Raw genomic sequence first — 15856 nt, 5'->3', positions numbered from 1 at the left:
AAAAAAACCAAAAAAAAAAAAAAAAAAAGAAAAAGAAAAACCAAAAAAAAAATTTCTCTACCACTTTTAGCAACCAAAAGAACTATGTATTTTTATTGTTATTTCCTTGTGATCAGTATTCTTATACTGATGTTATTGCATTTATTCTTTGATCTATTTGTATCCTTGTTAATTATTTAAAGTAAATGAATACATTAACTTCAGTTTGTTATAGTTTAAATTTTTGATATAGCATTTTATACTTTATAATGTATGTCAATATCAAGTATGCAAAACTCTTTTCTACTACAATATTTTTCTTGAAATTTTCTCAGAATATCACATCATTAGGAGTGGAATTCAGTAAAAGTTCAGTTCAGCTTCGTTTGTTAATGACCACAGACCCTAACTCTTGTTGGGCTCAAGCCCTTCATTGCCAACCATTTTCCCAGTCTCTGGAGCACCCACCACACTTTGCTCATTCATTTATTTTTCAACAGAGAGACAGTCAAGGAAAGAGTTAAAGAAATGATTTATACCGGAACCACCTATAAGTTCCCTCTGACCCTATAAAATTGTGAATCCTCATTGTGACAGCTGCCCAGTATCTGTCGTGGGGAGTCATGTACTATCTCCTCACTCTCTCCTAGACTTTGGTTGACACCCAGGAGTAGGAATCATAAGCCAGCAGAGAGCTCATGCTCCCCTGTGGATGGAGACATAGAACTGGCCCTTTCTGGTTTGTCCACAAAATGGGAGGGCAGCCATTTTGACAGGGGTACAACCACAAGCCTTTGAAACAGCTGCCGGAGGTACTTCCGGAACCGCTCACCCACAAAGACATAAATGACTGGGTTGATGCAGCAGTGGGTGTAGGCAATCACCTCTGTCACCTGTATGGCCAGGTCCAGCTGTTTGCTCTGCTCACACTGATTGGTGAATAGAACGTCTTGGAAAGCAGAAACAAAGACAGTCAGATTATAGGGCGTCCAGAGGAGGAAGAAGAGAAGTGTGATGGCAAATATCAGACGCATGGCTTTGACCTTCTTCTCACTGGGTCGTCTGAGCAGAATGCTGATGATTCCTGTGTAGCAGATGATCATGACTAACAGAGGCAAAATTAGTCCAAGGATGTTCAGCTTCAGAGCCTGAAATCGCTTCCACTGTTTCAGGCTCTCAAAGGGGTAATGAGGGCTACAGGTATGGTGAGTGAACTCCCACTGGGCTTTGAAAAAGTATAAGCCAGGAATGGAGGCCAAGATGGCTAGGGCCCAGGTGATGATACTGGTGGTAATGCCAAAAGCAACAGTCCGGGCTCGCAGAGCGAACACTGCATGGACAATGGCCAGGTACCTGTCAATCGTCAGCAGGATGATAAAGAAGATCTCACTGTATAGGCCCAGGTAATAAAACCCAGAGAGGAGTTTACACATGGCATCACCAAAAACCCAGGTGTCTTTTAACGTGTAGTCAATCCAGAAAGGCAAAGTGGAAAGGAAGATCAGATCAGAGATGGCCAGGTTGAATAGGTAGATGCTGGTCATGCTTCGAAGTCTCTTGTACTGCGTGAGAACCAGAATCACCAAGATATTGCCTATCATGCCAATGATGAACACCAGGGAATACAGAGGGAGTAGAAATCCAGCCCCAAAGGCTCTTACAGAATCCTTTTGGCAAGGGGTGAATGGCTCATAGTCAAATTCTGTGGTTGTATAGTAGTCTTCTGTGGTAGCTGGAATCTCCATCAGGGACTGGTCAGGAGCAATGGCTTCTATATTTATTTTTCTATTAAAGACAGAGGGTTCTAGGCAACAAAGACAAGACAATCGTTACATTTTTTCAGCTAATAAACTGCTGATTTAATCTTAGTGATTATAAAATCCTAGGGATGAAATGGAGGGCCAGGAGCACTTGCATGTCCTTCTTACATGGACATTATAGTCTAAGAGGGCCACAGAACAAATAAATGAGTGTGTGAATAATTCATTCAATTATTCTAAGAGTGACTGTGTAAGAAGTTCAGTGGATCAAACACAAAAGAGTTTTTGTTCCAACTAATGTTCAAACTAATCACTGTTCTAATTAATGGTTTCTAAATGACCCCAAGTGGCTGAATTTGAACTTAGTGTTCAACACCTGTTAAGAAGGCAATTGATTCCATTCAGAGGTGATGAAATGGGGTGCACATTGTCACATGATATTACAATGTGGCTCAGTACCTCAGAAGTGATGACACAGAGTTTGCCCCCAAGCTACTGAAATGTGGCACAGGACACAAAACAAGAGCTAAAGAAGAAAGCCATGAGTGTTTTGTTCAACTCCAGCACTGAAATTATTTGCCTCTGCTGCCTCTCATCACAATGCTGGCTTTGTTACTGGAGTCTCTAAAAAAGCTCTGGGAAGCAAGACAGTCCTGGGTAAGAGCAAATGTTCATAGCTATGGAAAGTTATTATTATTTATCTTATTATCCAAGAGACTAGACGACTTTCAGTTGGTAGTGGAACAATGCATGCTCTTTAATGAAAAAAATCATTATACTCCAAAATATGTAGATCTGATATAGCAAATTCCTACTAGAACAATCTATTACTTTATAGGATGAGACTCAAGACACCAGGCTGGTTGTTTGGCTTAGGCTGATCCATGTCACATGGCCTTTATATGGTATAGGTAGTTTTACAGTTAACTCAGTAGCCCTCTGTGAGCATCATGAGAAGGCTAGAAGGAGGACATGGCCTGTAGACATGACCCTGACTGTGTTTGGAGGAGGAACAGAAGGCCCATGTTGTCATTGACTCTCCCAGGCCTGTGAATATCTGCTTGTAGAAGTCTTCCCCAGGGCCCCTTCCCAGTGCTCATGTATATCCCTAGAGCCTGGAATCTTCCAGTAAGTAGTTTCCTGTAGCTTGCTCATTTGTGAAGTGTCTGGGAAAAGATGACAAGAAGTACTCAGGCCCAGAGTGATGCCAGATGTTTGTTGTGGCTCATAAGTGTCAGTGTGTATATCTGCTCCATCTCTACACAGCATGGGACAACTTGTAACTGGCCATCACAGAAGTTAACAAACATTATTAACCATTTTAGGTAGAGGCAAGTTTTGTGTATTTTGTAGCAACTTGCTACCCAGGTCTTCTTGGTTAGATAACCCAGAACTGTCATGCACGCCAATGTCAGGTATTGTTACTTATTTGCTAGTAATTCATGGTCTCACTGGTTTAGGAATCTCAGAGCATCTTGCTGTGTGGTGTGTAGAGAATTTCAAGATTAGAAAAGAATGGCTATGAAAATCTAAAGGTTTTTTGTTCATTGAAAATTTGTAGCTGTCCTACCTTTTCCTAACCCATGGAAGGAAAGGCAAAATAGGAATTTGCTTCAATCAGTCATACCCAGCTTTCTTATGCATAAAACAAACCCACATCATGTTAGAATACAACAGATATATCCCAAGACTCTATCTTTGCACCTGCTACCTCTAGGTGGTGACTTTCTACCTTCTCCAAGATAGTAGTCCCAGTGTTGTGATTTTAATTTTAAGAAATTGGTTCAGGATTTTTATAATTTTTACTTGCAATGATTTTTTTCACTAATATATATTTTATTTCTGCCATTTCTTCATATACTATATTATGTTGGCCTTTATATGAATAAGAATATCTTCTAAAATAGATTTCTCTGAAAGGCATTTCTTGTCTTTTTATGCTGGTTTACTTTCTTAATCATCAACAACAAACTGTCAAGATCACTTTCTAGAAAATGTTTTATACCTGAACATCCAGCTTTAGGAATACACACAAGATCTTCAGTATTCTTGAGTATTAATTGCTTTACAGATATAGCAATAGGTCACATAGGAATCATCTGATTCTCAAAGTATTACACACTGTTGAGGATCCCTGTGCCTTTGTGATTTCCCTTCACACTAACTAGCATCATAGAAAAGACAAGTACAACTTACTGTGTTTCCAGAGGATTTTGTCCACACAGGCTTTGTTTCTTGGCTTTTAAGAGTCTTTATGAATTCATGGTGCAAGGTCTTGAACAAGTAAGAAGTTCTTGGTGTCTTGTGAGATGATGGAGATTGGACTCTGGTTTTACAGTCTTTCAAAATGACAAGAAGGATGTAAAGTTCTTCGTTTTGTATGGTTGGCTGCCTATGAAACACCACGATGCCCACCAGTGGTCAATTCCTGGGGTCCAAATTTGATACATGTGTTTTCTCTGTCCTCTCTGCTACAGTTCTAGGAAAGTTCTAGTCTTCTCAGAAGGATCTCTAACCTACAAGGATTGCGTAGGGTGTGGTTGGGTGGAGTTGAGTTGGACCATGTGAGTGACAATGAGTTGTTCCCCAGAACTCATGGAGCAACTGAATGCATAAGTGTGGGTGTGTAAATGTGGGGGCTGGTCACAGTGTTCTTGTGGTCAGTGAGAAGCCTTTGAAAAAAAAAGATTGCAAATAGAAAGGTCTAAAGCAGAACCCCATGTCTTGTTCCTCAAAATCATCTGTCTGATGAATGAGGACCTAGAGAGACCTGCCCTTTTCTTTTGGGTTCTACACTGATGTTATTTCTATTTGTACTCTAACTGCTTCCTTTACCTCTCCTCTGCTCTCAAATCTCTTCCCAACCAAACTTCAAAGGATGGTTTCCCCTCAAGGATATCTGGCAGGAGAGTGCATGCTGTTTACTCTTCCTTTTCTGACAGGTGTGATGATACATGTCTTTAATTCTCAGTACTCAGGAGGCAGAGCTAGGATGATTTCTGTGAGTTCCAGGCCAGCTTGGTCTACATAGCAACAGCCAGGGCTACACAGAGAGACCCTGTCTTAACAAGCAAGCAGGCAAACAAAAAAAAACACACATTAAAACATTGGATATGTTCAGAGTGGCATGGTTGTATGGTGTGGGAGGGTCTTCTGTCTATGTGTTACTTTCATTGGTTAAATAAAGAAGCTGCCTTGGCCTTTTGATAGGCCAGCCCTTAGGTGGTTGGAGTAGACAGAACAGAATTCTGGGAGGAAGAAGGCAGTGTGGCAGACACCATGGCTCTCCTCTCTGAGATGGATGTTTGTGAGACTCATGCCAGTAAGCCACAGTCAAGTGGCAATACAGATGATTAGAAATGGGTTAGATTGATATGTGAGAGTTAGCCAATATGAGACTAGAAATAATTGGTCAGGAAGCAATTTAATTAATCTAGATCTACATGTGATTATTTCGGGCATAAGCTAGCTGGGCGGGATGGAACAAGGGCCTGTGTTCTCCTTTTACTACAGCTGTAGACTCTTCCCTTCTTGATACTCTTGATTCATGCATGCACTGGGAAAACATGGTCCAAGTGCCAAGCCCAGCAGGTCCCTACACCTCTCTGAGCCTAAGGTCTCATTCTTTCAAATGAGAACAATGAGCACTTAGGCTCATAGCAAGAGTATGAGATAAAAGAGTACACGAAGAGCATCAGATGTGATAAAGAAGCCAGAAATACACACCGAAAATAAAGATATCACCATGAACAAATAGTATTGGTCAAACTAGATGGCTGCATGTAGAAGAATTAAAATAGATACATACTTATCACTGTGTACAAAACTCAACTCCAAATACATCAAAGACTTAAATATAAGACCAGATAAGCTGACTCTAAGAGAAAAGAAAAGTAGGGTATAGGTTGAATTCATTGGCACAGGAAAAAAGCTTTCTGAACTCAATACTTAGCCCAGGGGCAGGGAACCATGAAGTTGGCCTGGCCTAGCTGCCTTGAGAGGCATTCTTCATATTTTTTCAGGTTAGAGTCCATGACTCCTGGGGACACAATTTGCCTTCCATTTCTGAGAATGCACCCCAAAGTCAATGAAGCATTCTGGCCACCTTGTGATTCTCTGTATGATCCTGTAGTAATCAACAAAGCATGGAAACTTGACAGGACAATTTGTTTTAGACATTAATCTTGTGTACTCTGTATAGCTTGCAAATTTCATTGTATCCTGGAAAATACAACTGTATTGATCTTGGCAATTACCATTATAGTCTGTATCTGATAAAGGTGTAAAAATGTGATTGCTGTTAATAAAATTGTCACAGCCTCAGTTATGCTGTGGTACCTCCAACCCAAGCCTGATTTCATTCCTGGATGCCATATCAGGTGAACTTATCCCAGTAAGTAAGCACAGGCACTTACACGCAGATGTGAAGAACAACAGTTAGTGAATGGGACCTCATGAAAGAAATTTGTGCAAAGTGGCAGGCTACAGAATAGAAAAAGATTTTTTACTAACTACACATCCTACAGAGAGCTAATATCCAAAATATATAAAGAACTCGAGAAATGGGGCATCAAAGAAATAAATAACCCAGTTTGAAAATGGGATGCAGGTCTAAATAGAGAATTCTTAAAAGGGGAAACTCAAATGGTCTAAAAGCACTTAAAGAAATATTCAACTTCCTTCACCATCAGGGAAAGCTAAATCAAAACTACTTTAAGATTTCATCTTATACCAGTCAGAATGGTTAAGATCAATAAAACAATTAACAATGCAATGCTGGCTCCCAGGAGCCCAAGGCGAAGTCCCCAGTTAGTCCCTTGGGAACCTGAAATGACCCTATCCTATAGCAATACTGACGAATATCTTTCATATCACCATAGAACCTTCATCTGGTGATGGATGGAGATAGAGACAGAGACCCACACTGGAGCACTGGACTGAGCTCCCAAGGTCCCAATGAGGAGCAGATGGAGGGAGAACACGAGCAAGGATGTCAGGACCACGGGGGGTGCACCCACCCACTGAGACAGTGGGGCTGATCTATTGGGAGCTCACCAAGGCCAGCTGGACTGTGACTGAAAAAGCATGGGATAAAACCGGACTCTCTGATCATGGCGAACAATGAGGACTGATGAGAAGCCAAGGTCAATGGCAAGGGGTTTTGATCCTATTTCATGTTCTGGCTTGGTGGGAGCCTAGCCATTTTGTATGTTCACCTTCCTAGACATGGACGGAGTGGGGAGGTCCTTGGACTTTCCACAGGGCAGGGAACCATGACTGCTCTTTGGATTGGAGAGGGAGGGGGAGAGGAGTGGGGGGAGGGGGAGAAGAGTGGGGGGAAGGGGGAGGGAAATGGGAGGCTGGGAGGAGGCGGAAACTTTTTTTTCCCATTCTCAATAAAATAAAAATAAATAAATAAATAAATAAAATAATAATAATAAAGTCAAAAACAGAAAGAAAAAAAAACAATGCAATGTTGGTGAGGATGTTGAGTAAGGGGAGCACTCATCTATTGCTGGTGGAAGTGCAAACTTGTACATCCATTATGGAAATAAGTATGGTGATTTCTCAGGAAGCTGGGAAACAATATACCTTAATATCCAGCTACACCACTCTTGGGACTATACCTAAAGCACTACACATTATACTACAGAGATACCTTCTCAACCGTGTTCACTGCTGCTATATTTATAACAGCTAGAAATTGGAAGCAATCAAGATGTTTATCAACAGATGAATGAGCAAACAACATGTGATACATTCACATAATTGAGTATTACTCAGCCATTAGAAAAATGAAAATTGCAGGTAAATGGATGGAGCTAGAAAAAAAATCATCCTGAGTGAGGTAGCTCAGGTTCAGAAGGACAAATATTGGTATGCTTTTATTTATATGTGAAATTAGCTGTTAAGTCACTGATAAGTACCACTGCCCTGAGGAACAGTCCCCAGCAGCTCAGGGTGTGAGGAAGAGCCAACACCAACAGAGTCAGTGGACTATTACCCAAGTTGACTATCTGAGGAAGCAAAAATTCTCTGGGGCAATGAGGGGGCCTAAACTTAACTCTTGAGGCTGGTGAAAAAGGGGAACCCACACACTCTTAGGGTCTTATAAAACAAGTTTTTCCGATAACCCATACATTCATGTACAAGTCATTTGTCATAGATGATCAGAGTGTAAGCAAGCAAGGTATTTCTCTCAGCCATTTCTTTTACTGGCAGGCTGATTTTGTGGTTACAAAGAAAAGATCCATCACTTTATTACTTATCTCAAAAGGCAATCTTATAAGGAATCTTAAAAGAATCACAACCCTAAACTTTTATATATGGAAAAACAATGTCATCTCTACTTTAAATCCCCAAGGTACATACCCACTCATCAACAGTTTTATTTATTTATTTTAACTTGCCTCTGTCTAGTTTTCTTTTTTTAATTTTTTTAAAAAATTTTTTTTATTGAAAAGAAAAAAAATTAAAAAAAAATTTCCGCCTCCTCCCAGGCTCCCATTTCCCTCCCCCTCCTCCCGCCCCTCTCCCCCTCCCCCCACTTTTCTCCTCCTCCCTTTCCAGTCCGAAGAGCAGTCAGATTTCCCTGCCCCGTGGAAAATCCAAGGTCCTCCCCCCTCCATCCTGGTCTAGGAAGGTGAACAACCAAACTGGTTAGGCTCCCACAAAGCCAGAACATGATGTAGGATCAAAACCGCGTGCCATTGTCCTTGGCTTCTCATCAGCCCTTATTGCCCGCCATGTTCAGAGTCCGGTTTTATCCCTTGCTTTTTCAGTCACAGTCCAGCTGGCCTTGGTGAGCTCTCAATAGATCAGCCCCACTGTCTCAGTGGATGGGTGCACCCCTCGCGGTCCTGACTTCCTTGCTCATGTTCTCCCTCCTTCTGCTGCTCATTGGGACCTTGGGAGCTCAGTCCAGTGCTCCAGTGTGGGTCTCTGTCTCTATTTCCATCCATCGCCAGATGAAGATTCTATGGTGATACGCAAGATATTCATCAGTATGGCTATAGGATAGGGTCATTTCAGGTTTCCTCTCCTCAGGAAACTGATGGCGGAAATGGGTACAAGGATTTAATCATCATCCTTGATCACCAACCAATCCTAGTAAGAAAGGCACGGCAACTAATAATAACTGGGCAGCTTTGTTCTTGTTATTTGACTTCAAGGAGTCTTTTACTCAACTGTGTGACTTTCTAAACTTTAAATTGTTTCTTTGGTTTTTTTTTTAAGCTTCAAAGCTATTAACAAAAGCATTTTAATCTAACCTTAATTTGTATTATCTCAAAGCTTTGTTTTAGCTATGGTTCACACTGAAGCCTGCGAACACATCTCTCAACCTTAAGATTAAAAGAACTTGAGATAGCTGGACTTCTGGAACTCAATTATTTTCTTAATCATTTACCTATGTCACAGTCTATATGGCTCCTCATGAGAAACTAGCTGTGTGACATTTCCTTGTTCTTATTTTCTATCCTCTTGCAGCCCCTGCTTTATCAGGGGTGGGAGGCAACAGTATGTCTTGCTTTTTACCTATATTATTCTTCCCAATAAGCTAACCTCTGTATTAAAGACCCTCAATTACTAATGTCCTATTTAAACTACTATTGTATAAAATCATTGCTTCAGTTAAACAGTACACCTTAGGAGGAAATCATCTTCATAATAATCCACAAGTAAAAATGCCCACTAGAACAGGATATTTTCATGAGCTAATCATATCACATTAAAGGTAGTGGGGGTGTTCTCATACCCGTTTACAACATGTCAGATACCAGAGGAAAATGAGCAACAGCAAGCATGAAAAGACTCAGCAATAGCAAGAGACATTCTGGGGCTGAGGCTCTCCGGGCCTTGTCTTTCCAAGACTCACCCATTGGGGCCTTGCTTCCTGGTGGGCTGACTTCCTGAACCTCAACTGCCACCTACTGTTCCTCTGACATACCCACTGGCATATCAACAAGTTACATTCAATATAACCACAGTGGTTATGTATAGAGTAAAGGACTAGGAGAAGAGATGGATCTCCCTAGGAAGGGGAAGTAGAATCCATAGTTGTGAATGGATAATGACTAGGCTGGAATGGGAGGATCAAATGTGAAGAGGGAGGGAAGATAGAATTGAGGGGTGACTAGGAGGTGGCACATCAAAAACTAAGAGCAATTTGAGAAGTCATATCGAAACCTAATACAGTAGAACTTCCTAAAATATATACACATGAATCTGATATAAATGAAATCTCCAAATAAAGGGAAGACAGAAGCTTAGCTGAACCATTTCTTGCTCACAAATGAAGTTTCCAGTACCTGGAAAGGTTTATATATAATTGAGTTACTGATCAAAGGGGTCACAGTGGAACTCCAAAGCAACCCAAGCAATTGTCAGTGCTATTGTCTGCTCCCCATAAACTGCTAGTAAGGCCCTATTGCTTAAGACAACTCCTACATAACTCATTGAGCATGGCTGGTGTCTACCTGGAGCCTTCACCCCTATGAACTAATAATGTTCATAGTACTGGAAGGTACTCTGCATACTACCAAAGGAGAGAGGTAAAAACCAGCACTGCTACACACCCTTTGATCTGCAATAGTGACCTGCCTACAAGATACGCTGGTGCAATAGTGGCACAAAGTTTGTGGGAGTAACCAACCAAGATCTGATGTGATTTAAGGTCTACTCCATGAGATGTAATCCATACCCAGCACTGTGCTGGTAGCCAAGAACTTGATACTAGATAGGCCAGGAATATAGGGGAAAACCAAATACTACTGTTTTGGCAAAACAGTGGTTCTCAAGATATAGGTTGCAAACCCTCTGGGGTCGAATGACCCTTTCACGAGGGATGCATATCTGATATTCTCCACATTAGATATTTGCATTGTGATTCATAACAGTAACAAAATTACAGTTATGAAGTAGAAGTAATTTCATGGTCGGGAGTCACCACATGAGGAACTGTATAAAAGGGTCACAGCATTAGGGAGGTTGAGAACCACTGTGCTGAAGGAACATGCAACAAATGACTTCTAATGGTATTTTGCTATACTCATAGGTCAGTGCCTTGCTCATCCATCATCAGAAACTTCATCCTGCATTAGCTGGGAACAAATACAGAGACCCACAGCCAGATAATGTGCAGAGAGCGAGAGATCTTGGAACACTCATCAGTAAATGTTGTCAACAACTACCTCTCCTGGGGGCTCAGGTGAGAGAGGAAGCAGAAAGAGTGTAAGAGCCAGAGGGTATGGGAGACCCCAAGTAAACAAGGTTTTCTAATTACAGAATGACTAACGCACATATGGACTTCCAGAGACTATGGTAACATGTAGAGAGCTTGCACAGATCTTCAGCCAATGGGGTTTTAGAGGTGAAAGGAGAAGTGGATACATGGCCCCATCCCTAACCCAGAAGCTATCTCCAACTGATAACCCCTTGGAAATGAAAAAAAAAATAGTTTTCTCCAAAGGAGTTTCATAGGGAAAACAAACCCTTAAAGGTAGCCTCCCATGCTCAAATCAAAATGGACTCAGTGGCATCCTTGGCGGTTCTGTGTCTCATACTATAATGCCAGGGTATTTATTTATTCAATCATTTATTTGCCTTGTAGTTGCTTTGGATGGACACTATTGCTCCTAGTTCTGTGTTTTTATGGGATTCCTGTGTGTAACATGTGTGTTTCTTTATCTATATGCTTCTTGTGCCTTTTCTTTGGCCCTTTTTCCTCTATTCATTTGTTTTGTCCTATTCTGACTTGTTTGTTTTTGTTTTATATTACTTTCTTTTATTATTATTCCTTAGATGCTTATTTGTTTACTAATGAGAGAAATAAAGAGTGTGGATCTGCATAGGAGAGGAGGTGAGGAGGAGGTTGTGTGGGAGAAACTGCAAAAAGAATACATTAAATGAAAAAAATCTATTTTCAATTAGCAAATAATAAAATCTGACCAATAGTGAGTGCTTCCCATGATATCTGCATAGCAGCCATCACTTTTCTCATTGTGTTTCTGTATCTGTGAAGTGGGGATTCTGCTAACTTTCCTGACTACAAAGCAGCATTTTAGAGAGTATAAATGACAATGTACTTTGAAACTGTCTGCTGGTCCTCATAGTTATAATTACACACTGTAGGTTACGCAGGCTGAGGAGTTTTATCAGAGACTTCAATTCAGATGAAACCTAGATCTTAAATAACTTACAGAAAAAGATTTCAGGATGGGCTGTTTGGAGCAGAGTTTGAATTTAAGAAAAAAACCTTTCAGGTAGTGAGAATGGCTGAGTCTGCTCTAGTTTCGCTATGTTATTCCAACTTTCAGAGTGTTTAGCCTTGAGTGATGTTATTTTATACAGCACAGCCTTGACTGAAGTTACTCTGTTTTGAGAAAAAATACCAAGAAAGAATGACTACACATCATGTTTATATCAGTAAATAATCACTGCTTGCCAGCATGCCAGGAGACACAAACTTTGTATTTACTTGTACCAATAAATAAGGACTCTTGTGATTATACTATATCATAGCAAAAACACCAGACACAGAAGCTTATCAACCACAGTAGATGGAATCCCCTTACCTTATACAATAAAACAAGGAACACCCCAAGGTTGATATGTGGCAAGATGCTGACTAATTACCACTCAGTTCATGCCCCAAAAAAATCAAACAGGGTTTGTATGTGTGTCTGGTGCCTTGTGGATCAGTTTCCAGAGAGAATATAGGTTTGTAAGGCTAGGTAATATGTAAAAGGATCAGAGGCCTTAAGAAGTCACTGCACACGAAACTATGCAACTACGCAAGTGAAAGCTGAGTTTCATTGGAACCGCAGGAAGAAGGCTGTGTCAGGACTGAGAAAAACTGTAGAAATATAATGGAGGTCGCCCAGGGGTTATAGGACTGGGGCTTCCCAAGACCATTGGACATCAGATGATTCTATGTCTCTCAAGTGTCAGATGCGGAGCTGCAGCATTTGGTGTTTTCCTTTTTGGGTTTCAGTCTTGTTTTGGTCTTGTCTTCTCTCATTATTTTCCCTTCCTAACTTTTGGACCTGGAATGTTTATTGTGTGCCATTGTATATTGGAAGATGCATCAAACAATTTCAAAAAAAAGTGGTAGAAAATATGTTCTGGGGGAGTAATTTTATAATCAAAAATTTCCCCCTTTTTATATTTAAAATCATATCAAGTCTTTTCTACTATTGCTGTGGAACAATCTTTTTATACACTGTTAACATTTGTTACTCTCATTGGTTTAATAAAGAACTGACTGATTAGTACCTAGACAGGAAAAGGTTAGGTGGGACTTGGGGACAAAAAGAGTGTAGGGAAGAAAGAGGATGGGTCACCAATGAGTTGTGGAGAGAAACATGATGATCATGCTGTTCTGAAAAAAGGTACTGCTACATGGTAGAGCGTAGCTAAGAATCATGGGTTAATTTAAGTTAAGATGCTGGAGGCTTCTGGATATGGAAAGTGTCCTATGTATTATGAATTGAATATGAGGCTTTAGAGTCCAAGGTTGTCAATTTAATAAGGGATGTGTGTTGTCTTATCTTTCCACCCCAATGAGATTTAGAGTCACCTTAAATACAAACTTTTGTACATGTTTAAGAGACCATTTCCAAAGAGATATACCTGAGGTGGGAAAGCCCACCCTGAATGTGGGTTGAACTGTTCCATGAGCCGTGGTCATGGGCTAAATATAAAGGAGAAGGCAGTTGGAACACTAGCATACGTCTATCTGCTTTTTATCTGAATGCATTATGACCAACCAACTCACACACTTTTGATGAAGGACTGTGAATGCAAACTGTGAACTAAATGCACCCTTTCTTCCTTACGTTTCTTTATTTGGGTACTCTGTCATAGTATTGATAAAAACTCACTAATATACAGGGCAAAGCATTTGCCCATGGAAATAGTGGGACCAAGCTGCTCTAGGTAGGCAAGACAACAGTAGTCACTCTAACTAAAGTGGTCTTGATGGGTTTCCCACTTATGGTGGTATGGCAGGGGACAGGAAATATTCTGAACAAAGCTGTTAGGAAGATGGTATCCAGATGTGGCACAGAACAACAGTCTACCAGCTCTTTTAAGACAGTTAGTTCTTACTCTAGAAAGTGAGAACGGGAATTAAAAAGACTAAAAACAAATATTTGGCAATTTTAGAGGATGCAGAGCTGCAAAGACAAAATCCATGCACTCCATGAAACTCTACAGAGAAGAAACAAAATCAGCCTACATCAGGGCTTTTTAATGCCCTTTGTTGACATTACCTTCTGATTAAGAAAAAAGTAAAAATTTATTTTTTGTTGGTTGGTATTTCTGAAAATTTATTAAAACCATCTTTATGTTTTTGCTATGTCTTCAGATACTCTATGACTCAGAAATATTATAACTAAATACATTTATTTTAACTGTACTGATGGAGGTGGGTCTTGTATCTTATCTGTTGATTTCATTGGTTAATAATAAAGAAACTGCCTCAGCCCTCATAGGACAGAAAATTAGGTAGGCGGAGTAGACAGAGGAAAATGCTGGGAAAAAGAAGCTGAGTGAGTGAGTCGCCATGATGCTCCCACTCCAGACAGACGCAGGTTAAGATCCTCTCTGGTAAGCCAGCTCATGGGCTACACAGAATATTAGAAATGGGTTAGAACAATATGTAAGAGCTAGCCAATAAGAAACTGGACCTAGCCAGGCCAGGCAGTGTTTGAAAGAATACAGTTTCCGTGTAATTATTTCTGGGTATAAACTAGCCATGCGGGCGGCCGGGTGCCGGGGACGCAGCCCTGCCGCTCCTATTTCAACACTGTACAGTTATTTATATGATACTATGTAGCAGACACTCACATTGGCATTTTGTGTACATTGTCAGTTATTCTTCATGACAACCCATAGATTCCTCTATCATCTATACTTCAAAGATTGGAAGAATTAATCTCTGAAAAGTTGGGCAACATGTCACAGTTACATGTCAGATTAAAGATCTAAAAAGAAATGAAATATTGCAGTAACGGAAGAAAATATAAAACAAATTAGAAAAGATGGGCCTGTGAAAACTTTAAACAATATTTAAATATCAGAAGCAAAATTTTGAAAAAAGATAAAATTTATTACATCAAAATTAGAGACTTCAAGCCAGGCAATAGTGGTGCACTCCTTAAATCCCAATGATTGAGAGGCAGAGGCAAGTGGATCTCTATGAGTTCGAGGCCAGCGAACTCATATTCTACTGAACATGTTTAAGGACAGCAAAGGCTACCTAAAGAAACCCTGTCTTGAAAACCCAAACTAACCAACAAGTCAACCAAACAGAAAACACCCTCTTCCAAAACCCAAAAATCAACCAATAAAACAAAACCCAAAAAATTAGGGATTTCTATTTAAAAAGGTATAAGATCAATGAAGTAATAAGTTGATAGAAGTCATTTGTGATGAATAAAGCATTACAAAACAAAAGTCCATCTTTTTTCTATCATGAGATAAGAGTAGTAAATGGAGTTATCAAACCAATTAAGTTCTCCTAGGTGAAGCAGGTGGCAGCCGCTGAAAATGGAACCACTAGTTAAACTGAGTTCCATGGTCAAGCATGGTAAAATTATTCCAGAGTGCTCACACTCTGTACATATTTGTCATGCTGTTAACCAGACAATGCACTAGGAATTATTTTTCTAAACTAGATATATAGAACCAACAGGATAACATCTCTGAGGTTAACATACACTACATATATTATATAAATAATATTATGTTATATTAAATACTAAGAGGCCACTTCCCTTAAGGAGAAGACTATAAATAGGCAAGGTGAATGTCCTTGCCTATTGACTTGCCATAGTCTTTGGTTTTAACAAATATAAATCTCTCTCTAATGACTTTACTACCCAAATGATAAAGCAGTGCCTCAGTAGATTTTAAATTTAAGGGGTTTCAAGAGTTCAGGCCCTGCAGTGGGAATACAGCAGAAATGGCATCTGTGATCTGCCTTTGACTTCTAGGTTCAGAGTACACACAATCATAGACTTAACTGGTTCCACAATCATTGTAGGGTTCACTTTATTTGACAGTCCTAATGACCACAAATGCTACCTCTTATTGTATCTAAGCCCTTCCCTGAA

At 40.1% G+C, this 15856-nt stretch overlaps 1 protein-coding gene across 1 annotated transcript; it reads right to left on the bottom strand.

Moving 5' to 3' along the window:
* Nucleotides 1-66: 66 nt before the first annotated feature.
* Nucleotides 67-4827, bottom strand: LOC126501235 (C-C chemokine receptor type 1-like). Its single transcript, XM_050141807.1, has 2 exons — nt 3936-4827; nt 67-1783 (listed from the first exon to the last, which is right to left on the bottom strand). Exon 2 carries the CDS (start codon nt 1722-1724, stop codon nt 657-659), a length of 1068 nt encoding a protein of 355 aa, XP_049997764.1. The 5' UTR covers nt 1725-1783; nt 3936-4827; the 3' UTR covers nt 67-656.
* Between the last annotated feature and the right edge of the window lie 11029 nt (nt 4828-15856).

Source organism: Alexandromys fortis, unplaced genomic scaffold (genome assembly GCF_014885135.2).
Source record: "Alexandromys fortis isolate MF-2015 unplaced genomic scaffold, M_Fortis_MF-2015_v1.1 scaffold_44, whole genome shotgun sequence".
Taxonomy (NCBI): domain Eukaryota; kingdom Metazoa; phylum Chordata; class Mammalia; order Rodentia; family Cricetidae; genus Alexandromys; species Alexandromys fortis.
Note: the sequence above shows the minus strand (reverse complement) of the source record. Positions and strands in the feature narration are given on the sequence as shown.